Raw genomic sequence first — 24,971 nt, forward strand, 5'->3', positions numbered from 1 at the left:
CCTGGTTTTCCATCAGAAAACCTAATGGAAAAAATATTTCTTATGAGCCTCACATTTCTTGTTCTCTTTCTGGGTTCCTTTTCTTGCTCCGATCTTCCCTGTCCCTGCCCCACCCCTAACAGTGTATCAGCTGCATTCATACACATCTGGATTTGTAATTATTCTCCAATCTTGTCTACCGTTAGCATCCTTTAATTGAGTTTTTGAAAGTATATGGCAGACCTGAGCAGCCAAACACAGCTGCATTGTGAAAGGCATGCCAGTTCTATTCACGTTCATTCATTCCACTGATTTAGTTTCCACAAACTGGTTAAAGGAACAATCTGTCCTCAGAGGGCAACACTTGGCTGCTAGCTTGCATATATACTGCCTAAATCTCCTTAATTTTAATGGGCTGCCTAATCATATGTAAAGCTCTTTCAGGAATCTAGAAAAAAAACTGGCAGAGGTTGTAGAGTTCTAGGTAATTGTCTTCTGGAAAAGGGTCCCTCTGGTCTAGTAGTGATAATCCATGACTGGGTCTTCTAGGTCTTACATCCCACCCTTGTAATTTGAGGGATTTGTTGACGCTGGCTTCTTTGAAACAGAAATTCCCCTGTGTGACTAGAAGTGCTGGGGATTTAACCTGCATTCTCATATTAGTTTGCCTTATACCAAACTAGATTAGTGTTGTGTTCTCTGACCAATTACAGCCCTCCAAGGTCTTATCTAGCTTTCTTTCTTGTGGTCATATTTTTTTAAAAAAACTGGTGATGACAGGAACTGAGCCAGGGACTTTGTTCATGCAAAGCACAGCTTGTACCACAGAGGCATGCAAAAAAGTAGTAGTAGTAGTAGTAGTAGTAGTAGTAGTAGTAGTAGTAGTAGTAGTAGAGTTGTAATATGGTAGGGTGGTCACAGGGGGCAGGAGATCTCCCTAGTTCCTGTTTCTTGCTGCCAGTTCAGCAACTGGAAAGAGAAAAATGAAGTTAAAAATTGCCATCATTATAATGCAGTCGTGTCAACAGCACCCTCCTATGTTGTCATCACCCCCCCCCCTCAGGACTCTCACAAGTTATAACTGGGTGAGAACTATAACAGTAATACGCCTCGTTCATTATAGCAGTAGTATGAACAGTATTTTGCAGAACCATTGGCCTTTCCACATAGCCCTTCTTCCAGAGGCAATGTATGTAGTAGTTAGAGCGTAGTTCCAGAATTGGCATTGTAACAAAAGTTACTTGGATAAATCATTAGGGACTGTGGTCTAGATAGCTGTGTTTAATTTTTGCATCATTTGATGTGATGTGTAAGCACACTTTGCTTAGATTCTGCTTTATATTTCTGGTTGGTTCTGCAACCCAAATCTATATATCTTGTTGACTGTATAGACCAGACTTCCTCAACCAGATTTTCATAAAACCCTGGGGTTTCTTGACAGCCCTGGAAGACTTTCCCGAATGGGTGGGAATGGCCAGTGACGCACCTGGAGGGGGTGGGATGGGGAGAGACCCTGGACGGGCATGTACACAGCTATGTTTCCCAACCGTATGCTGCACCATCACACCAATTCTGGGGTTTCTCAAAGCCTAAAGAATGTTTCAGGGGTTTCTCAATGGTAAAAAAAGTTGACAAAGGCTAGTATAGACTCACTCTATGTGATCCACCTTGAGTCAAAATGAGAAAAGCAGACTATAAATGACGTTAATAAATAAATTAATGCATAGTTTAATGCTTGGATCTAATGATCATTTTCATGCATGCAAGGGGGAGGGGTGTGATTTTCGCAAACTTCTCATCTCTTTGCACGGCAGACCTCCATGGTAGGCTCATGCTGTTCCTGTGGGTGGGCCCCCTGTCCCCTAGAACAGGGGTAGTCAACCTGTGGTCCTCCAGATGTTCATGAACTACAATTCCCATGAGCCCCTGCCAGCATTTGCTGGCAGGGGCTCATGGGAATTGTAGTTCATGAACATCTGGAGGACCACAGGTTGTGACCACCCCTGCCCTAGAAGCAGCGTTTTGGAGGCATCATGAGCTACAGCAGAAGGGAAGAAATAGAAGAGCAGCAGTTCTCTGGCAGAAATAATTCCATCAATTTTTGACAGGATCCAAGCCATAGAATTGATCTTCACAAGAGGATAAGGGATGTAAGAATAATATGCATAAACTTCTGTACTGATTAGTAGAATGGATATTTTCCTCATTTTCATATACTCAAATCTGAGAAATCATCCTGGGATAAAATGTAGGGTGCTGTTAAGGATAACCCTGGACCGGGTTCTTTTGCTTTGAGTATGGGGTCTTCAGATGGACAACGTGCTGAATTCTTTTTCCCCCCCAAATCCCTCTTCTTTCTAGGATATGCTGCAGAATTCTCCTAACTCAATGACTGCAGTATCTGGCAACCCCCAAGGAATTGTGGTACCTGCATCAGCACTGCAGCAGGGGAACATCTCCATGACGACGGTCAACTCACAAGTTGTGTCAGGTGGGAGGCGTGGAGCATACGTCAGTGACCATGTTAGTTGCATCTTTTGCATGCTTGGTATTTTTAACTCCCTTAGATAACTCGATTTTGAACTATGTATAATCCGGAGGGAAATCTGCAAAAAAAAACTGGCCGATGGTTTTGTTTAGGGGGGTCGTTTGTTTTGGCAAAATGTCTCCCCGCGCTCTTTTTCCCTTGGACATACACCCCATTCCTCCACTAACTCTTACACACAGATATGCCAGTCGCATGCTCCCTCTGACCTTTCATGAATGAAAATAAGGGAAATGCTGTAACACCCTTATTTTCACAACGTCCGATCCTCCCCCTCCTTCTCCCATCCCGCCACAGTCTGTTGTAGACCATATTCATTTACTCTGCAATAGCCTCTCTACCATTGATTTGAAAGTCAAGATGGTTGTGGTTTGGGTTAAAATATATTAAGGGTGGGGAGGAGATATAAATGTCTGACACTACGGAATTGCAGTTCAATATATACCTCAGCAGCTGCGCCTGTGTGAAACAGCAGCCTAAAACACAGCATGGTGTCTGTGGGCTCACATGCGTGCATTTCAATGCATGTACGTTAGAGACAAGAGGCACCACTTGCCTGCTCAGAAATATAACTTCTCAGAGACCCCGGGGAGAGGGAGCTGGACCCTGACGAATGCCAGCGCTAGCAGCTTAAACTAACAATGTGTTAACAAGGCAGTTCTAAAAGGCAGGAACGCAGGCTGCAATTTAGCAAGAATAGATGCCAGGAAATATATACTCTCCTTGGTAAATAGGGGCATATGCGTACATCAGTTATCACCCCTCTCATTATAGGATGTCGTTTCCAGGGGAGGGGCATAAGCCCTCCATCTAAGGGTGCACTCTGAGACCATCTTAAAAGCTTGAGTTTGATTGGATAAAAAATATGTTAGCATTTGTTTATTTGCTTCATTCATATCCCAGCTTTCTTCCCCAAGGGGACCGAAAGCCTGAGTGAGGGCCCAAGGTTACCCAGCAAACTTCCATGGCAGAATGGGATTTACACCCGGGTCTTCCAAGTCAAAGTCTGATGTTCTAACCACTCCACCAGGTTGTCTTAACCCTGGAGTTTCTTGATGCCTCTGGAAGGGTTTCCCAAATGGGTGGGAGTTAATTAATATTTATATATTTTTTTAAAATATGTTAAACATCTGTCAGGTGATATGACCATATATGATCATGTTGACATGCCCCATCTCCCAAAATGACCAGTGATGGGCCTGGAGGGGGTGGGTAGGGGAGAGGCCCTGGGTAGGTGTGTACAAAGCTATGCTTCCCAACCAAAATGGACAAGGATGGGCCCGAAGAGGGTGGGGAGGGGTCCCGGGTGGGCGTGTCCACAGCTATGCTTCCCATATTCTGCAGGATCGTGCCACTTCTGGGGTTTCTCAAAGCCTGGAGAATGTTCCAGGGGGTTCTCAACTGTAAAAAAGATGACAAAGCCTGCTACTATGCACATTGTCCTTCAAATTTAATTCATTCATTTGTACCGTGCCTTCCATGGGGACAGCTTAAATCTTTTCCTTCCCCTCCAGTAGCCTTGTGAGGCAAATTAGACTGTGAGGAAGTATAACTAAAGGAAGCCAGGGTTCCCCTGCCCTACTGTTTCCCCAGCAGCAAAACTAAGGCTGAGGATTTCTTAGCAAATAAGTGGGAATACACAGAACTTACTCCTACATAGATGTTCCAACAGCTTACAGTAAACAGCCACCTGAAGGTCCTCAACATTCCACAAGCCTATAAGCAAATAGGAACCATCCAGTGTTGCTTTAGGGTAGAATCTCCATCTTCTCCCTTTAGGAAAGGTGGGAGTAGCTAAAGTCATGAACCCAGAAAGGCCCTTCAGCAAGTTCTTTTGCTCACTAGTACTAGTGGGCGGTCTGGGACTCACGTATCTGAGGGGCTGCCTATCACCCTATGCCCCCTGCAGGGCTTCATGCTCTGTGGGTAGTAATTTGCTGGTGATTTTTGGCCCTTGGCGATTCTTTCTGCTTTCCGAAGGGCCTGCAAAACAGACCTCTTCCACCAGGTCTATGGTTGGGGCCAGTGCTAGAGTCAAGTTGGGGCCCCCTCTCTGGTCGGAGCATTATCATCTGGCTCTGAACATCATACCCCAGGCTACCTCTGATAGATACATAGTCATATCGAGCAGGAACTTGCCACCTGGATACGAGGTTTTAATGGGTTATTGTTTTATTGTATTATGTTTTATTGGACCACGATTGTGGGATTATATAACCCGCCACAAGCCGATTGGGAGTGGCAGGCTAAAAACTGAAATAATATAAATGAATAAATAAATAAATATTCCCCTAAAAATGCCCATGGAAGATCGTGCAGCCAAAATGGCCTTAGAACCAGTCAGTGTCTTAGCATGAGGCCTTCACGGAAGCTTAACATGGTAACTGAGACAAGGACTGCATAGGAAAGGAATAAGTAGACAGAACCTGTGAGAAACATAAAGCATTTGGGTGGTAATAAATTGCTATTTTCTCTGTCAAGAAAGTGACCCAAGGACCTCACATTACACCTGTCTTCACCCTTAAGTGTTGTGTCTGTCTTGATCCTTTTTGTCTTTACTCACAAGAGGTTTCCGTCAGACAGTTCTTTAGACTTTGGACGAGATGGATACCGTTTCCTTTGCACAAGTCTCCTGCCGTTAATGACAGAAACAAATGTTTTCTGTCCAGTCTCATTCTTAAGACTGATGGACTGCCTGTAGGTTCTTTCAGTTTAAAGATGATGATGTAGAGCCCTTTTGGCACGGGCTGCCCTCCACAGTTCAAATAAATGAGTCTGGCTTAAACATTTTTTTTCCCCTGCCAATAGATGTTTGCTGATTCCCTAAATCTCTGCTGTGAATCGTATCTCTTTGCCAGGTGGAGCCCTTTACCAGCCTGTAACTATGGTAACGTCTCAGGGCCAGGTGGTAACCCAAGCAATCCCACAGGGTGCTATACAGATCCAGAACACGCAGGTAAGGCCAAGAGCACAAGGTGCGGAGAAAAGATGATGAAGGCACTCGTTTCTTTTGAAGGTTTTGAGGGAAAGGAAGTCTTGGGAGTCTGCCAGGTTTCGCATATCTGACTCTTCTGTAGTTCAGAGAGAGAAAGTGGTGAAGATCATCAGTCAAGATTTTTATTGCGGAATAATTTCTGTGGCAAAGCACCTTTGGGCAGGGGACAATCACATGTGTTTTGCATTACGTGTGTCAGTCATTGCCTGTCAGCCAGCTGGCAAGGAATGACTCAGAGATCCTTGGGGTATTTTTCCTTGTTTCATTTCAAACCTTGGGAATTTTATCCCCCAGTCTCAGGAAGGAAGTAAGGACCACATTAACAGGACCCATGTTGAGGATAGTTGGACAATATCTTAACACCTCTCATTTCACTTCTGGCTTTGGAACTCTTCTTAGTAGACTGTTTCTGCTCCTGTTTGTTTTTATCTTCCCTCTGCTATACTGCTGGATTCTTTATTGTAGTACAGATTTTTTTTAACACTGTGACTTGGTTTTGATGGTGTACTATATACTGCTTTGGGCAACAATTTCTTCTTTTGTACAGGGGGGGGAGCGGAAGCAGGAAATAAAGAGTGTCAGAAGTGATCTTGTACCTCTAGCGATGCTCTAGATGCATAATTATGGCTTTCCCCACTCATTCCCATTCTCAACAAAACTTCCTTTTGCATTCTTTAAATTGCCTTGAAGTACTGCAGCTAAGGGATGAGTTGAGTTAGTTTATGGGTGTCCCACATGCTAACAAAGGTGGGCTTCTAATAAATCAATGCCTATTATGACATGTTCCTTTGGATGTTCAGTTATTGGAATTCTGATTTCTCATACAAACCTCTGAAGCACTCTGAGATTGGGGTGGGATTCTGCAGGCAGGGCCGGACTATAGAAGCATGGAGGAGCTAGCTTGTTAATTCGACCCAGTAGGGTCAGGAAATGGAGAGCAAAAATGGTGGCTTGGGAATTGTAGGCTTCCCTTGGGATCGGAGCATGACAGTTTCAGTTGGCCAGGATTTAATTACCAATAAATATGTTTTACATTTTATTTGAAAAGGATTTTAGCTGATTCAGGAGAATCTGTGTCAGATAACAATGAACAAATCTCTGCTTTGATTTTGTGTCTAGGGAGGAGCCTTAAAGAAGCTCATGCTTAATAAATCTGGAAACAATGGGAGATAATTAGACACCTTCCTAGAAATCTCTCCGTCTGAGTTCATAGTGAACCGATGCCAATTATGACAGCGCTATGTCAAAAAGAGTTAACTTAATTTTCAAAGGATCATGTTATCACCATAAGAAGCGACGACTGCCTCTCTTTACATACTTTGCAAAGTCTGTTTCTACTACTGCAAATGGCAGCTCCATGTAATGAGAGTCCTTTTCTGCCAAAGGTCCGTTTAGCCCAGCTTTCTGTTTCCAGCAGTGACTACCCAAATATTTCTTGGATGACAGGTTACCTGAAGGTTGAGGCTGCCACTGGGGAAAAAAAGATACAAAGATATTGGGAAACCGAAACAGACCCAGCCATAGTAATGGGGTGGGTAGACAACAAGAGACCAAGGTCTTGGGAAGCAAAAAAAAAAAAAAAAAAGACCATCCACAACAGTGAGATGAGTATACAAACCAAAAATATACAGACCTCTGTGATAACTGCCCTGACCAGGCTAGCCCAAGCTAACCTGATCTCAGAAACTAAAAAGTCAGCCCTGGCAAATATTTGGTATGGGAGAACTTCAAGAAATACCAGGGTTGAGTCATGGAGGCAGGCAATGAACATCTCTGAACAACCTCTGAACATCTCTTGCCTCGAAAACCCCACAGGGTTGTCATAAGTCAGCTGTGACTTGACAACACTTTTCACCATCACTATGATGCCACCTTCAACCCTCTTCAAAAACTCATTGGTCTGTAGCTGGGAGACATTAAAATCAATCTGATACTTGAAAAATCCAGATAATAACATGAGAGTACTGCATTTTTGTGATTCAATTCATGGTTTGTGGTTTAGCCGGTTTGCAAAAATAACTGGTTTGTATCAGTTTGAGGAGCCATTTAATGCCTTTTGTGAGGAGCAGAAAGCAGGGGTTTCCAAACAGCTGTGTGGAAACCCCTGCTTTCTACTCCCTGAGGTTTTTCACATGGAACAGAAGCAGTAGTTTAAATGGCTCGGAGCCATTTAAACCAAATATCTGAGTGGTGGGGAGCAGAAACGAACCACCACAAACTATATCAAAATTTGTGGAAGTTTGTGGCAGTCCTTCAGTTCACAAACATCGCTTTGTGAACCACGAATTAACCCAAATTTGTGACGGACTTTAGTTCCTCAGCCCATTCCTGGGCATCCCTGATGCTGATAATAATTGTGGATAGCCGTATTTCCCCTTAGTGTCCCCATCTGAATTTTACATGTAGAAATTCTAACCTATTTCTTGAGATCAATCCTAGTTTTCCGTTCCTCTGTTTTATATTCATGAGAGGCAAATCATACAGTTCCTACTACCCAAACTAAGATTTTAAAAAAACCGAACAGAAGTGCGTGCATTGAAATACTGACATTTCCTACTGAGTCAGCGCTGGCGGGACCACAATTACACCAGATCAGTCTCCAAGCTCTTTTAAAATCTCTCTGGCCCTGTCCCCACAGTAGAGCATTTATTATTTCATATTTTACAAAGCTGAATAAAACTCTTGGGGGGGGGGGAAGAGGCTTTGACGGGGCTGCCGTATCCCCAATTTCTCGTCTTTTCTCTCAGCTCTCCACGTGGAGATGAGGGGGGAAAACAGAACCAGAATCTCAGCTCTTTTTAATGTGTAAGAGTTGTTGCTAGCTCAGATCTTAGAGGGAAATTGATCAGATCTGTTGGAATACAAGTATGCTGGGAATATTGTGTCACAGATGGAGCCCTGGACAAGCACTCTTAATGTTATTTCTGTATTGCCTGGGTAATTTATTCAGCCTAGGCCTCGCAATACATCCCAAGCGGCACCTGGGGGAATCATTTATACCTGACACAGGGCTGCCATCCTGATGTTTAATTCATGCAGAAGAAATGTTTTTATGAAGAACCTAAAAAAAAGGAAAGAAGGAAGGAAGAAAGAAAGGTGTGTGCGTGTTTTTTAACTTGGCGTTCCGATTCCTGTTTCCCGCAACCTCATTAAAACTCCTCTCTTTTCTGCTTCTTCAGATCTTTGCATTTTCTTTTTATCAGCTGTTTTTTTAAAGATGTTTCTCTGCTGTCCTGAGAATAATCCTATTGAGAATTACACATTTTTTTTAAACTGATTAATAGACTGAAGGGTATTTTAAAAACATATTTCAAGGAGAAAAAGACTATTTTTTTAAAAAAATCATTTAGTTGGAAGTAAGTACCTGTTGAAATATTTGTCTGTGTTGATTTTGTTGACCGCCTTTCCTCTGCAAAGTTCGGGGTCGTATACATGATCCCCCACTTTTATCCTCACAACCCCCTCTGTGAAGTATGCAAGACATTGCGACTGGCCTACAGAATGCTCAGCGAGCTTCCTAGTTGGTTGGACATGTTAACTATGTCTCATCAGATCAGATCAGATGTCTCATCAGATCTCATCAGAACATTTGTATACCATAGACCAGAGGTAGTCAACCTGTGGTCCTCCAGATGTCCATGGACTACAATTCCCATGAGCCCCTGCCAGCATTTGCTGGCAGGGGCTCATGGGAATTGTAGTCCACTGACATCTGGAGGACCACAGGTTGACTACCCATGCCATAGACCACACTAGCTCTCCCAGAATGACATTCTCTTTTATAATTAGCTCATATATGTTTCAAGGCTGATTCCTAGCACTAATAAGTACTGGGGCTAGTCTTTGTTGAGCTTGACTCAAATTAGCTGCCTGTCATTTCCCTTATCCAAGACTGGCCAAACTGTGGCTCATCAGATGTTCAAGGACTACAATTCCTATGAGCCCCTGCCAGCATGTTCATGGGAATTGTAATCCATGGGCATATGGAGAGCCACAGTGTGGCCAACCCTGTCTCATCCATCTCCCGGCGTATGATGCCCAACTGTAACAAACTTTGATCCAAACTCTGTAGATAAAATGTAGGAAGAGATCTCACTATTTTGTCTGTCTTGGGGTTTCGTCTCTCTTTTCCCAACTTCAGATGGTTCCCTGAAGCTGGTGTTTGTCACAGTATTTGTGTTTGGGAAAGCAGCCCAGAGTTGTGCCCCTGATTGAAGTTGTGCACCTCGCCCCAAAATCCAGACACACAAGAGAGACTGGGGTTTTGTTTGTTTTTTTAGTTCCTCCTAAGGTAGTTCTGGTCTTGCTGCTGTGAACAGCACGACGCTGTGAATCCTCACGGAACCACCATGAAATCAGGCCGACATTGTGAACCACGTCACCATGGCAACCCAGCCTCCCGTCTCCCCACCACCACCACCTGCATTGTTGTTGAAGCTTTTCTTTCTCTTTGCCTGCCCTGTAGGTTAACCTGGACCTGACCTCTCTTCTTGACAGCGAAGATAAAAAGTCAAAGAACAAACGGGGAGTCCTGCCGAAGCATGCCACGAATATCATGCGCTCCTGGCTCTTTCAGCATCTTATGGTGAGAGAAAGTCAACAAGTGTGTCTGAGCGATTAACCCCTTGGGATCGTTCTCCATTAAGTAGAGGCTGGTCTGAAGGATTCTCACTGTCTGTTTATGAGGCAGCTTGCTTATCTGGGGTAAGCACAAACATCTTCGCAACAGACACGGACAAGGTTTAAAGCCAGGCAATGTGGCGGCCATTATCTTGTTGGCCAGTGATTGAAACAGAGCAGCCCCTTCCTGTGGATTAGTTTCAGCTCTCTATTTGTGCAAGCACCGTGCTCATCAGCAGTGGTGCATATCACCTCTTGCACATTGACTTCCACGCCTATGTGCACATATTCCAGTGAGCAGGTCAAGAGCTGTTCTTACACCATGGAATAACAGACTTATCAACCTTTAAAGAACTTATTATGTTCAACTAACTACACAAAAAGCAAGTACCTTCATACCCAAAACGAGGGCTGCATGAAATGTTTATCCATTTCAGTTTAAGAAAATACCGCTTTCAAGGGGCCCAAAATATTTGCTAAAATGTCTCCATTGGTCTCCCCCTCTCCCCACCTGTTCACTGTGGTTCATTTCCTTTCTCTTCTCCTGCTGTGGTACCATTTGCCAGGATTATATGCTGGGGCAACGTTCTTCTTCCTTGAGCGACCCCAGCCAATCAGGAATCACAGAGTGAGTGTGATGATGTCACAGCATTATGTAGCCAATCATCCATCACTCAAAATGGATAAACAGTTTTGTCCCATTTTGGAGCACTCTCTGAAAAATTGACATAAGATCGCTTTCTGCATATTGCAAAATACCTCAAAATTCACCAATCCTTTTGGCCCAGTCTTACCTGGGATGCTTAGAAATGGGTCTACCCCACTAACTACAGAGCGAGCATGGTGTAGTGGTTAACAGCAGCAGTTTCTAATCTGGCAAACTGGTTTGATTCTACACTTCTCCACCTGCAGCCAGCTGGGTGATCTTGGGCTAGCCACAGCCCTGATAGAGCTGTTCTGAGCAGTCCTGTCATAAGCTTTCTCAGCCTCACCTCCCTCACAGGGTGTCTGTTGTGGGGAGAGGAAAGGGAAGACAAATGTAAGCTGCTTTGAGACTCCTTCGGGTTGAGAGAAGCGGCATATAAGAACCAACTCTTCTTCTTCAGTAATATCAGGGCTCTCTCGGCCTCCCCTCCCTCGCAGGGTGTTTGTTGTGGGGTGTGGAAGGGAAGACGATTGTAAGCTGCTTTAAGACTCCTTCGGGCAATGACAAGCAGGGTATAAAAACCACCTCTTCTTCTACAGTTTATTCCAACACATCTGGGATTAGGGGCAGGACTTCTAGGGGCAAATCATTTCATCCGATTGTGAGACTCCACCCCGAATAGCTGAAAGGAATCATTTTACAGGGGATGCAATTTTTCACAAAAGGTATATGCCATTTCAGCCCAGCTGTGTTAGCAACATTAATAACAAGTATTTAGAGTTCAGGAAAAGGATGGAAGACAACTTGAGCGAAAAGAGCAAGGAGAGCGAGTGCCAGACAGGAGCAAGCCGGCAAATAGACTGCAATGCAGCAGCCATGGATCATGGCCTCCCAGGGGACCCATAAATCTCCTGGTTTTGTTGCTTGCCTTGCTTTGCAAGAGCTGCTAAGCAACTGAAAGGACACAGTAGGTGTAGGCCTAACCTGACGGAGCAATTACTCTGCTCAAATGCAAGTTTTGTGCAAATTCAGGTTGAGGTTTTGGAATTAAAAAGTTGAAATTCTTCTGTTTGATTTTTCACCAAACAGATTATTTAATGAGCTAAACTTTAAAGTGCGGATCCTGTGGTAGCATTCTGTGAGTGCTGTAGCCACTCTCTGGCAGCTTTTGGATAATTCTCACCGCTTCTGGTATAGTGCCCGCTTGGTGTAGTGGCTATAAGCGGCAGCCTCTCGCCTGGAGAACTGGGTTTGATTCCCTACTTCTCTCGCATGTGCAGCAAGCTGGGTGACCTTGGGCCAGTCACAGTTCTCTTTGGGTTGTAAAAAGCAGAATACACACAAAAGAAATTGTGTGCATAATCATATAGTCACTCATAATATTGATGAAGTGTTTTAGGGGTGGGAAGCAACGGGAAGATCTCAGCTGAACTTCAAGTTGATTCATGAAATGCCGACCCAGAAGCATCCCCTGCTAGGAAACCATCTGGTGCTTTTTAAATGTCAAAAGCATCACTAGAGTGGAGAGAGACCACCTCTTTGGCACCAAATAGGCTGTTTAAGCTGCTCATTCCCTTGCATTTCAGCCTGTTTGCTTCACTGTGGCATAAGTGTCCTTGCTGGGTCAGCCACAAACAAGCAATGCAGACATAAGCGTGTTGCACTTGATACAAAAACTAGAAAGGGGGAAAAAGCACTGGTTTAGTCACCGTTTGTCTCTGTAACAATCACATGAAAACTATGCGTATTCTAATGATAAAGTTTTTGTAAAGTGGAGAGCCCGTGGCTCTTCCAATTATGTTTTCCCCAAATCCTTGGGAGGGAGGGAGATTTAGCAATATTTGAGAGTTTGGACACATATTGGACACTCTCCTTCTGCCACCTAGGGACCAAGACAGGAACTTCTACCAGAAAACAAGATCCTGGTATTTATCAAGCATCTAGTTTCACACCAAGATGCAATCAGAGATTTTTTCATCTCACCTTTTTGCAGATATTACAAGCTTGGCAAGGTGGGTTTTTATTTGTCACTGCAGGCACTTAATCCTTAACATCCACATGTGTTTTTTCAGCTGCTTGGTTTGGGGCTTCTTCTCCAGTGATCCCCTGGAGAGAGTGGCTCTGCCCTTAATTTCCTCATGTTGATGGTTTTCAATTTCCCCCCATAAGGACTAGAAATCTGAAGGCAGTGTTTTGAAATAGCCAGAAAGCTGGGGTTTTAGCTCTATATTACAGCGCAGACACATTTGTTCAAAGCCTTTGATGTTCGCATTTTGCAAACTCTGTGCCTCGTAGGCAAAATTATATAACTTGTCAAAGTTACTGATTTTCCTCAACTAATGCATGTATAAAATGTCTCATGCCCGAGTAGATTGTTCTTATGCAAGTCACCTTTTAAATTCGCCTCCATCCTTTAGCATCATAGGGCTTAAAAGCCGGTTTCTAAATCCAGCTCTTAGAAGTTCTACTTTGCTGCCCAGGAAACCCAACTAATGAGAAACTGGTATAATTAGAGTCCACTTGGAACACTGCGCTGTGATTCCCAAGAGTGAACTGAAGGCAAATGCAACAACAATATAAAAAAAAGAGTGTGTATGCATGACTGACAGAGAATGTAGGCGATGGATACCATTATGAATGTCATGGAGAAGGAACATTTTGTGCCTCCCTCCTAATGCTAGAACTCTGGGCAATTAATTATCATTAGGGTTAGGACTGGCCATGGGACAAGGGTTCTTAAGATGATCTACAAAATCCACTTGCAGAATGCATTCCTACAAGATGGATTGGTCATATTAATGGAGGATAAGTCTTATTGGCTGTTGTTAGCCAAGACCGCCGGATCCTCCATGTTCAACAGCAGTATACCTTTGAGGATCAGATGTCGGAGACAAGCAACAAGATATGGCTGTCATATCCTTCCCATGCTTTGGAGCGTTCAAAGCCATTTTCCAGGCCACTGTTGGAAACAGAATACAGAATTAGGGGGATGTTAGAGCTGATCTGCTCAAGCGGGGCAATTATTATTCTTCCTCTTTGATGCTGGATTCATAAAAGAAGCAGTGACAGCTTCTGCTTTAGGGGATCTATAAAAATGAGGCAGGAGGTGGAGAAGAAAGGACAGGAAGAGCAGAGGGGAAAGATATTGTTTTTCTACGGTGCATCCTTGTTGGTGACTCACACAGTGCAATCCTAAACAGAGTTACACCCTTCTAAGCCCGTTGGCTCCAATGGACTTAGACGGATGTGACTCCATTTAAGGACCCCACATAAGGATAGTTTTCTTAAGGACTGCATTTTCACGTCTTCCTTTCACAACATTTGGCTGCAACGGCAAAGGATTTATAAGGCCCTTGGCAGATTTTCCTGTGCACCATTTTACACCGCAATTAATACAGATTTATGCAATTAGCACTGTTAGAAAGAGACTCTGGGGCATTCTAGCCTGCTTGTCCCAATTATCCCTGAAGCTTGAGGTTTACTTATGGCACAGTTTTGAATCCAAATGTTTTTCGTGTCCAGATTTTGGGGTGAGCACACATGTGTTAATTTAGCAATCCATCCGGTGGCCTGCTTTATTGGGGCACTGTGGCAACCCTTGCTCCTTTCTCTCGTTTGTCTTCTCACTGGACAGCCAGCCCAAAGGAACGTTTAAAGAAAAAAGCATCACCCGTTAATTCAGACATAAAATCCCACAAGAACGCAAACGTTCCTGGGAAATTGTACATTGCTGTTTTCATCCTTAGTGTGCGTTGTGTTGTATTTCGCGAGCAACTTAAAATTCGAAGAGGGCCAGAAGTGAAGAAGTTCACCATTTAAGGCAGCAAAAACGTCTTGCCGTGGTCTTGATCGTACTGTGAATTAGTTTCTTCACGTCTGGAAGTTTGTAGATTCTTTTTAAAGTAACGTGAACAGCACCTAGGGGTGAGGTTTCCTTTATGTAACAGTGTTGGATGAAACAACTTTGTTTAGTGATGGCACTTGGCAGTGTGGAGACCAGCAGAAAAACAAGGCAATATTCTTATTCTACCCAAGGCAATGTTTTTGTTCTAACCATATATATATATATATTCAATTTTAATGCAATTTTTTATATACATGAAGAATCAACCATAATGGTTTCTAGACCATCGTCTTTGACTAACATTCCCCAATACCTTTGAGCCGATGGCCTGTTGATATTTTTAAAACATATATAAGGAAATACTGTAAGATTTTTCCACACTAGATCTTTCACTATTGTTACAACAATCTTATATCGGAGGACTCAACCATTGAAGATGATAGCGAAAACGGAAATTATCTAGAAACCGTTATGGTTGATTCTTCATGTATATAAAATTGTATTAATATCTAATTGAATATATATATATTGTTAGAACATGAATATTGCCTTGGATAGGTTCCTTGTTTTTCTGATGATATTCTATTGTGAACCTTCCTTTTTTCATGTTGTGATCTTAGTGTGTGGAGCCCTGAAGAGATTTTCATTTCTGCATCCTTGTGCCTTAATCCAGCATATTTCTCCCTTGATTTATCCTCACTTCCTTCCATTCCTCTGTTGTCGTCCCCCTACCCCGGGGGGAGCATCAGAACTGAGACTGCGGAATCCTCAGGTCAGGGCCCGTTCCTTTGTACTCTGTCAATGCCTGGCACCTTTTATGTTGCTATGGAAAGAAAGACCATCCTCCCACTTTCTCTGCACAATGGTTTTCAATAAGGAGTGCAGTGTTTAGTTCAGGGGTCCCCAGTCTTTTTGAGCCTATAGGCATCTGTGGAATTCTGACAAAGGGTCGTGGGCACGACAACAGAATGGCCACCACAGGAGGCAGAAACACACACACACACACACACACACAGGAAGCCCACATGCAAGGCACAAGGAGAGTCATTTTAAGAACACACTGGGAAAGAGCAGTGGAAGAGAGACTAAAACTAGCACTCTCATGGCAGCCGTCAGCAAAACAATGTAATTTTAATCTGCCTGGCTCATCTGATCTCTAGTGACCAATCATAAGGCTCTCTGGACAGTAGCCCCACCCACCAAAGGGAAACCTGTGGCAGGCACCAGGAAAGGTGGTAGGGAACCCCTGGTTTAGTTGGTCAGTTGAGTCCCTGAATTCATGTAAACCATTTTCTGAATGTATTTGTTTATGTTTTGACTTCCACCCTTTCTCAAAATGATTCAGGGTGGGGTAAGAAAAACTGGGGGCTTTGTACCCTGCCTTTTACTATCTGAAGGACTTGAAATTTGCAATTACATTGAGAACACGCTCTTATAAGAACTGCAGATTGGTAGGCACCGACAATTCCCCTTCTGTGCACCAGGCAGCGCCACTTCTGAGATTATAAGCGTACTGCAACTTGCATGTGCATCGTTTAAAAACAAAGTCTGAGTCAGACTTTGTTTTTAAACGGACTCAGACTTTGTTTTTAAACGATGCACACACAAGTTGCAGTAGACTCATATATCTCATCCCAGGCACCCCCTCCAGTTCCTCCAGCTTTTGCACAGCACTCAGAAGAACCAAGTAAGATTTGAGAGCGTGAGATACCTAGAAACAAAGCTATAGAAACCACCTCATTGGACAAGCAAACCAAGAGGGAAGGGCACAGGCCAATAGCTTTTGGCCTTTCTAGAAGACACCTACTGCTTCCTTGGCGTTTGTTCTTCATGGGTGCTTTCTGAGAGCTCTCCTCACCTCCACTCTCTTCTCTAAAAGGCAGCTGGGTCAGTCTGCCAGGAAAGGGAGGTTCCTACTGCATTTACGACACTGCAGTTTGCTCCTCCAGGCTGCAAGGAGGAAGCTAAATAATAAATCTTTCTCTTTGCAAAACACCCTTGCCTATTAATGAATTTATTAATGAAATTGCGCAGCAGTGAAGTAAAGGCTGTTATTCCAGTCTCACTGAGTCAGAAGAACAGGCTGCATGTTGTCAAATGTCAAATATGTCAGTAGCAAAGTATGTACTTATGTATTTTTTACATGTTGTAAACCGCCTTGAGCCCAATAGTAGAGAGGCAGTCTAGAAATCGAATAATGATACTATCAAGCCCAAATGGCAGCTCACTCAGGTCTCCTCCAGGATCCAGAGATTTCAGCTCAGGGCCCCTAAAACAACGATGGTGGTAACGCTGCAGAGGGTTCTTATTTCAGAAGCAACTGGTTGCAGGTGTTCTTGGTACTACGCCATGCAGTTGTCTGCTGCAAGTCCTTCCATGCCCTTCCGTTGAGTTTTCACAATCAGTATTTAGGGGGAAATACTACTACAGCCAGACTTGGAGAGCCCAGACTAGGCTAATCTGGTTGGGTTTTGGAAGCTAAGCAGGGTCGGCCCTGGTTAGCATTTGGGTGGGAGACCCCCAAGGAAGTTAAGGGTCACCACTCGGAAGCAGGCAGTGACCAAACCACCTCTGAATATCTCTTGCTTTGAAAACCCCATGGCAGGGGCAGCCAAACTGTGGCTCTCCAGATGTTCTTGGACTACAGTTCCCGTGAGTCCTGCCTTATGGGGTCGCCATATGTCTGTTGCAATTTGCCGGCACTTTCCTCTACCAAGATCACCACTAGGTTTTCAGAAGTGCTGGACTTCAGCCATGGTTAACTTTATTTTTGTGAGTGTTCTGTAGGTAGACTCATCTGACCTTCAGGCAATGTTCCTGTGTCCCCGAACCGGGGGTGGGGTGGGGGGCTGGTGATGAATTCCCATTACTGGCTTATGCAGAAGATCCCCTTTTTAATTAAGCTGCATCAGCCTTTTGCACTGCCCTTAAAGGGCAATCCTAGGCAGAGTTATGCCTTCCTGAGTCCATTAGCAACAGTGGCCTTAGAAGGGTGTAACTCTGCTCTGGGTCGACCCGTTCAGTTCCTCCATTCTCCGTTGGCAGCTCCTTGATTCAGTTCAGCACAACAAGAGTTTCCCGTGAAACGCCTCAAAACGCACGATTAGCACTTTCCTTTTCTGCTTAGACAGAAATAAGCCATCAGGAATGCATTTCGGTGAAGCGAAATTGCTCCAATATCACTTTGCTATAGATTTTAGCTTACAAATCGTAGCTCCTCGCTGGGGCTTTAAATCAAGAGCAGCTTTTATTAAACCAGAATCCCTCTAGGCTTGCCTTGCAAAAGTTGCTTAAAGACCAAAAGGTGGGATCTGAGCACAGAGGCGCCGGCAGCAGAGGCAGGAGACTTTGAGTCTCGTACCACAGAGCCAGAAGGTGTGCCCTGGGGCAGATTCTCCTCCTCCTGTTGCATCTCGGGCAGACCTTGGCTTCATGGCCATCTGCTTGATCGTTCCTCCTACATGGTCTTTATGGCAGACATGGCTTACTGTAGCAAGTAGCCAGAAATGGACCCCAAAAAAATACACCATGCCTATTTATGCAACGACCTGTAGGGGAACTGATGGTAGTGGTACAATAAGGGCTAGAAGAAGAGGAGCTGGATTTTATACCCACTTTTCACTGCCTGAAGGAGTCTCAAAGCAGCTTACAGTCGCCTTCCCTTTCCTCTCCCCACAACAGACACCCTGTGAGGTGGGTGAGGCTGAGAGAGCCCTGATATTACTGAAGAAGAAGAAGAGTTGGTTCTTATATGTCACTTTTGTCTACCTGAAGGAGTCTCAAAGCAGCTAACATTCACCTTCCCTTTCCTCTCCCCACAACAGACACTCTGGGAGGTAAGTGAGGCTGAGAGAGCTCTGACAGTATTGCTCTGTGAGAACAGCACTATCACAGCTGTGATGAACCCAAGGTCTTCCAGCTGGCTGCACGTGGAAGAGCAGGGAATCAAACCCAACTCTCCAGATCTGAAGCCGCCGTTCTTAACCACTACACCATGCTTGCTAAGCGGCCCTCCAGATGTCCATGGACTACAATTCCCATTCCCATACAATTCCCAGCGAATGCTGGCAGGGGCTCATGGGGACTGTAGTCCATGGACATCTGGAGGGCCGCAGTTTGACTACCCCTGCCATAGAGAAGTCCACCCTCCAAAGCAGCCATTTTCTCCTGAGGAAATGATTTCTGTAGTCTGGAGATCAGCCGTAAAAGTAGGAGATCTCCAGCCCCCGCCTGGAAGTTCGCGACCTTAATATCAGGTGATCTGAAAGACCCTTTGTCTGAAAATCTGGGGAGCCAGAATAGACACATGTGACCCAAGTGGACCAATGGTCTGACTCAATATCAGGTACCTTCACGTGTCCACAGTTGCATGCAGTAGGCAGTGCATTATGCGCAGAAAGCCAGTGTTGGACTAGTATCTGGGAGACCTGGGTTCAAATCCCCCCTCCCCACGCACACACTCCTGCCATGCAAGCTTGCTGGGTGCCCAAGGGACAGTCACACTCTTTTAGCCTAACCTGCTTCACAGGGTTGTTGTGAAGGTAAAGTGATGGAGAGGAGAGTATTGTAAGCCACCAGGGATCTCCGTTGTGGAAAGGGGGAGGGGGGACAAATTAGAAAGGGGAGTGCATTGCAAATAGCCAATAACTTCTTCAGATATCCCAAGCTTTTGGCTCCCAGAATCTCATGCTGGGAGCTCTTATGGCTCAGAATAAAAGAAGGAAAAGGCTGACATTACATGATTTAGAAGTTTGCATGAGTTTCCCCCTGTAAGTCAGTATTCGCCTGGTGTAGCAAAGGAAGTTGCTTGCGCCCCATTTCTCAATTTTTCTCCCACTGTCAAGCCAGGGCGCTGCTGCCATCTGCTGTCTGATCTGTACAAAAGAACAAACTCCACTGTGTAAAGACAACACACAAAGAATTGAGACAAAGGGAAGAAAAGCTTTCATCAAATGATTTGAAAGCACAAACAATGCATAAAAATGTTAACAAGCTGTAGGAATGCCACCGGAAATTCCAAAATCCAAACGAGGAGCCGGTAAATCCTGCATTTCGCTCATGAATGCTTTCTCGGTGGCCCCATTCGATAAAGGCTTTTCTTCACATTGCACCAATTCTTTTTGTGTCTTCTTCACATAGTGGATTATGATCTGTAAAATAACCTGATCCTGAGAAATTGTTTAACCCGGGCGGGTCCCCTACCCACAGACTGGTGACTGCTCTGAAGTAGCTTGTGTAACCCCTGAAAGGTCCAGGAAAGATCTACACTAGGCTTCTAAGAAGAAGAAGAGTTGGTTCTTATATGCCGCTTTTCCCTACCCGAAGGAGGCTCAAAGCAGCTTACAGTCGCCTTCCCATTCCTCTCCCCACACCCTGTGGGGTGGGTGAGGCTGAGAGAGCCCTGATATCCCTGCTTGGTCAGAACAGTTTTATCAGTGCCATGGTGAGCCCAAGGTCACCCAGCTGGTTGCATGTGGGGGAGCGCAGAATCGAACCCGGCATGCCAGATTAGAAGTCCGCACTCCTAACCACGACACCAAACTGGCTCTCAAGCATCAGCTCAAGCATAGAAACTAAAGCAAAAGTTTCTATTTCATAGGATTCACCCCACCCCGTGCTGGTTGGCTCATAGCCTCGTTTCTGGTACTCTTCCTTGCCTCATTTTCGGTTTCTAAGACAGAACCAAATTGGGTAACCTGATGGGAAGGGAGGGGAGTAGCTCAGACTGTTTTCCATTACTCAGAAGGAGCTCTCGTTAAATGAAGGGTAGGTGATCCATGATTTAAACCAGTCATCCTGATGCTATTTGAAGCGGGCCCCACTTCTAACCTTACTGTACTTCTCAGGTCATACTGTACTCTCCCCCCCCCCTCCTCAGCATAAAATTTAGGAACATTAGTTTAACATTAGCCAGCTGCCTGGAAGCAGTGACGAGGTGGCTCAGACAGAGTCGTCTGAAGCTCAATCCTTCAAAGACGGAGGTCCTGAGGCTGGCTAGGATGGGACCATGTGAAGACGCGCGTCTGCCCACCCTGGATGTTGTGCAGCTTTCAGTGGCTCATTCCGCCAGGAAGCTGGGCGTGATCCTGGATGCTTCCCTCTTAATGGTAGCTAAGATCATGAGGGCTGGCATTTTGCCACCTTCGCCAAACCAAACTTCTAGCACCCTACTTGGCCCCGGAACACCTAGCCACAGGGGTCCATGTGATGGTCATCTCTAGACTGGACTTCTGCAACTCACTCTACGCAGGCCTGCCCTTATTCTTGATCCAGAAACTACAGCTGGTCCAAAACGCAGCAGCCAGGTTTCCTCACAGCAACACCATGGAGGTCCCACATTCGACCCATCCTCCATACAGTGGCTACCAGTCGAATTCCAGATCAGGCTAAAGGTTCTGGTAATAACATCAGGGCCCAGTGTACCTGGCTAGTGATCCGTGGCCCAAAAGAAGCCCGCTTGACCTCAACGAGGGCCAGAGCTTTCTCTGTCCTGGCCCCCACGTGGTGGAACAAGCTCCCGGAGGAGATCGGGGCCCTGACGGCACACAAAATGATTCTCGTTTCTGTAACACCACCAGGACATAGAACAACAGCCATTTACACCTGAGCACTCTTAAGCAGACAGTGGCATGCCGGCTGTGCTTCAAATCACCTTTGACAGGGAGAGGTCAGGATAAGCCCTGCCACTAGAATGCCATGCAAGTGACAATGGTCTTTCTCTCTTTTCAGCACCCTTACCCCACAGAGGATGAGAAAAGGCAGATCGCGGCACAGACAAACCTCACGCTCTTACAAGTCAACAACTGGTGAGTGAGGAGGGGGCACAGCGGGGCACACCCAGGGCTGCCAAACCTGTCTTTGGGAAATTCTTGGAGATTGGGGGGGGGGGGGGGCAGAGTCTGGGGAAGAGAGGGAGCTCAGTGAGGAAGTGATGTCATTCTGGGGCTTCCATTTCTCCTGGACCAGGGGTGGCTCTCAAGATGTCCACGGACTACAGTTCCCATGGTCCCCATTGGCAGGCCTCATGGGAATTGTAGTTGATGGAGAACCCCAGTTTGGCCACCTCTGTCCTAGACACTGTCACCCCATAACGTTCACCCTCTGAAACTTCCAGGTGAACCAGTCTTTCTAGCCTGGAGATCAGTTGTAATTCTGGGGAAACTCCATCTCGTGGCTGGTTACTCTTGGCCCACCTCCTGCTTATAACTGATCGAGTTACAGATCTTGCCTTTCTTGTAAGGAGTTCAGAGTTCCGCACAGAGGTCCCTTTGCCATTTTAGAGGCCCAACCTCTCTATGAGGCAGGGAGAGTGGCTCCCGGTCATCTAATGCAATTTGAACTTGGGCCTCACAAGGGAGCTACTCCAGTACTTTTAATAGCTACATTACCCTGCTTCAACCCAACCTGGGTGTAGCATGCACGGGGCTTTTTACCCACTCCCAGCTTGAATGAATCCCTCCCGTCTACACTGAATTCAATTTCCATTTTGATTTTGTGTGCTTTAAATTTTCCCTCTGCAACATAAATGATTGATCTGGAGTGACCCTACCCTTCCTCCGCGATATCCAGAAGTGGATATAAGCCTTGATATTTGAAAAATCGGCATCAAGAAGTGTGCAGATTTCTGCTTTTTGCAGGGTTATGATGGTTATGATGGCAGGCAATGGCAAATCTCCTCTGACTATTTCTTGCCTGGCAGCTGGACAATCTTAGGTTCTCCTGGTTGTATTAACACAAGCCATGTGATAAACAGATAAATACCATGCTTCAAACATCAGCCTACAAGAGACTGTGGGTCCCCAGAGAGGCCGTTTTTGACCCTGTATATTTACGCATCCCTTCCCTTGTACTTTCATTCCGTCCATCTCTTGCTTCCCAATTGTCTGCTTAGGACAGTAACCTGTTCAGGTTCTGGGTCTCTCTTTCATTCATTCTGTAAGCCAATTGGTTCCCTGGTTCCCAAGCCTGCCCACTGCCAATAATCTCTCCCCACGACTTATTGTATTTTCAGTAAGCTGCATTTTTTAAAAAGTGTAACCAGCATAGAACAACAAATCCATACAGAGTATAAAATGAAAATGACCTAACACTATAAAATATTAATAGGCGTTTTTAAAAGACAGAAAACACTTAACGATGAACTCCAGAGCCATTTATCAAAATGGTTTCTCTAACCGTCATACGCGTTTTTATAGAGAGCTGCAACGAGCTAGTCCCGACTGTTGTTTTAGGAAATGCAGAATAAATTGGCTTAGCCGTGTGTGAACTGAAGTTATCAGCATGAGTCATGACCTAGAGCTGGCTGCTCTGCCCGGCCACCACCAAGGGACTCTGCTGACGCGGACAGGGCCTTTTTAGTGGCACTGGGATAAGACTTTTGTCCTAATTTGCATTCCTTTATATCAGGGGTAGTCAAACTTCGGCCCTCCAGATGTCCATGGACTACAATTCCCATGAGCCCCTGCCAGCAAATGCTGGCAGGGACTCATGGGAATTGTAGTCCACGGACATCTGGAGGGCCGCAATTTGACTACCCCTGCTTTATATAGACGGTGGGCTGGATCTAGAGCTTTCCTGCCTCCCCCTCCTCTCTCCAACGCAGCCTGCTGATCTCCTTTTCTAGGGGACATGAAGTACAACATAAAGGGAGTCTGCAGTTGGAAGAGAGCAATCAGTGTAAATTGCCAATTGAGGGGAGGAATAATGCACTTTCAGTGCACGTTCAATGCACTTTGCAACTGGGTTTTACTGTGTGAAATGGGAAAATCCACTTGCAAGCGATCACGAAAGTGCCTTGAAAGTGAACGAAAGTGCATTATCCTGCATGTACAAAAACCTTACAGTCTGGATCCAATCCAGTGTTACTTCTCTGTATGTTTCTTTTCGAAATTAACTATGGTGAGATATATCAATGTAGATACACACACGGATCTTTTCTCCTCTACTTAATTCCTTCACGTTAACCATGTTATGTATCGTTGTACTAATTATTTTGTAGGGTTTTTAAAACAGTTCTTGCTAATGTTGCAGATACTGTTGGACTTCAGATGCTGATCCTTATCGTCAGGAGGCTTATTTTCATATGTATAATAGAGCTGGAGGAAGGACTAAAACATTTAAAACACACACAGGAATTCCACTGCTCTCTGCTCGCTTTCCCCTCTCCCCTCCTGCAGCTAAACTTTCTTTCTTTCTGTGGGAACTCCCATGTAGTTTCCCTTGTACTGCTAGAGTGGGCTGGAGGAGCATTTGTTGGGGGAAAGAATGGGCAGGGAGGAGATAAATCCTTCCATTACCCAACTCTTCTCCCCTGGAAACCTCTTCCAGGCCATTTCATCCCATTTCCCGCTACCCACAAAGGCTCTGAGAACAGAGGGAAGCCTGCGGTCTGGTGTTCTTTGCAAAGGAAAAGGAGGTGGGCACAGGGAAGATTAAGCAACCCATTCCCTCTCTCACTTTCTTCCCTGCAAATGCCTGTAGAGGAACTGAATTATGAATGCCTTGTTATAAGTCTCCAGGATTCAATTCTAGATGTAACCGCAAGGTGGCACATTTGAAAAAGAAAATTTATAAGGGATCAGATTCTGGATAAATTCTAATAATTAGTCTCTCTCTGTCTCTCTCTCTCTCTCTGTCTCTCTCTCTCTGTCTCCCTCTCTCTATCTCTATATCTCTTTCTCTCTATCTCTCTCGTGTGTGTGCTTCTCAAATGTACAACCTCAATGGAACCCAAACAGATTCCAGATATTACATAGAAATGTTTAGGCCACCCAAAAACAGCCTAGGAGCCGGCACCCCTGCTCATTCTGTGTTTTACCAAGATTGGGAATTTGTTACATGGGGGGTGCTATGGAGCAGAGAAGAAGTATGAATGGACGGTTCTTAAAAAAAACAACTTTGCCTTACAGTTCCTTTGCATGATCTGTAGCAGAAGGTCCCAGCTCACTTCATTTGGATGCCTTTAGGGTCAGGAAATTCTAAAATCCAGGTCTGAATTTCAAGACCTATAAAAGTAACGATCAATTTGATTTGGAAGTGCTTCCACCTTCTGTATTGTATGCGCAACATTCCGAAAAACACATTGCTGACTACATTGTGATTTCTCTGTGTCAGATGATGTAGCAAAGCATATCGAGTTGGAACATTTAAAAAATTCAGCGTGAAACTGAAGCAAAAACTCACCTTGTATCTGAAGAAGTGAACAGCGACTCGTGAAAGCTCATCCCCTGCCACAAATTTTATTTGTCTTTAAGGTGCTGCTGGACATGGAGTCTTGCTTCTTTCTGCTGCTGCAGACTGACTAACACAGCTCCCTATCTTGAACTATCACCTTGCAAGGGGA

The 24,971-nt window shown here is 44.9% G+C and overlaps 2 protein-coding genes across 16 annotated transcripts in view; one reads left to right on the forward strand and one right to left on the reverse strand.

Annotated features, from left to right (window-relative positions):
• The window catches only part of TMEM218 (transmembrane protein 218), a 364,259-nt gene that overhangs the window by 334,444 nt on the left and 4,844 nt on the right, over positions 1–24,971 (reverse strand). The window lies entirely within an intron of this gene.
• PKNOX2 (PBX/knotted 1 homeobox 2) overlaps positions 1–24,971 on the forward strand; it is a 358,017-nt gene that overhangs the window by 325,225 nt on the left and 7,821 nt on the right. For all 15 annotated transcript variants that reach the window (XM_077306320.1, XM_077306319.1, XM_077306322.1 and 12 more), the window contains 4 exons: positions 2,341–2,470; positions 5,383–5,480; positions 9,985–10,104; positions 21,359–21,435. In XM_077306320.1, coding sequence (XP_077162435.1) covers positions 2,341–2,470; positions 5,383–5,480; positions 9,985–10,104; positions 21,359–21,435 — 425 coding nt within the window. The remainder of the gene's footprint in view (positions 1–2,340; positions 2,471–5,382; positions 5,481–9,984; positions 10,105–21,358; positions 21,436–24,971) is intronic.

This window comes from Paroedura picta, chromosome 12 (assembly GCF_049243985.1).
Source record: "Paroedura picta isolate Pp20150507F chromosome 12, Ppicta_v3.0, whole genome shotgun sequence".
NCBI lineage: Eukaryota > Metazoa > Chordata > Lepidosauria > Squamata > Gekkonidae > Paroedura > Paroedura picta.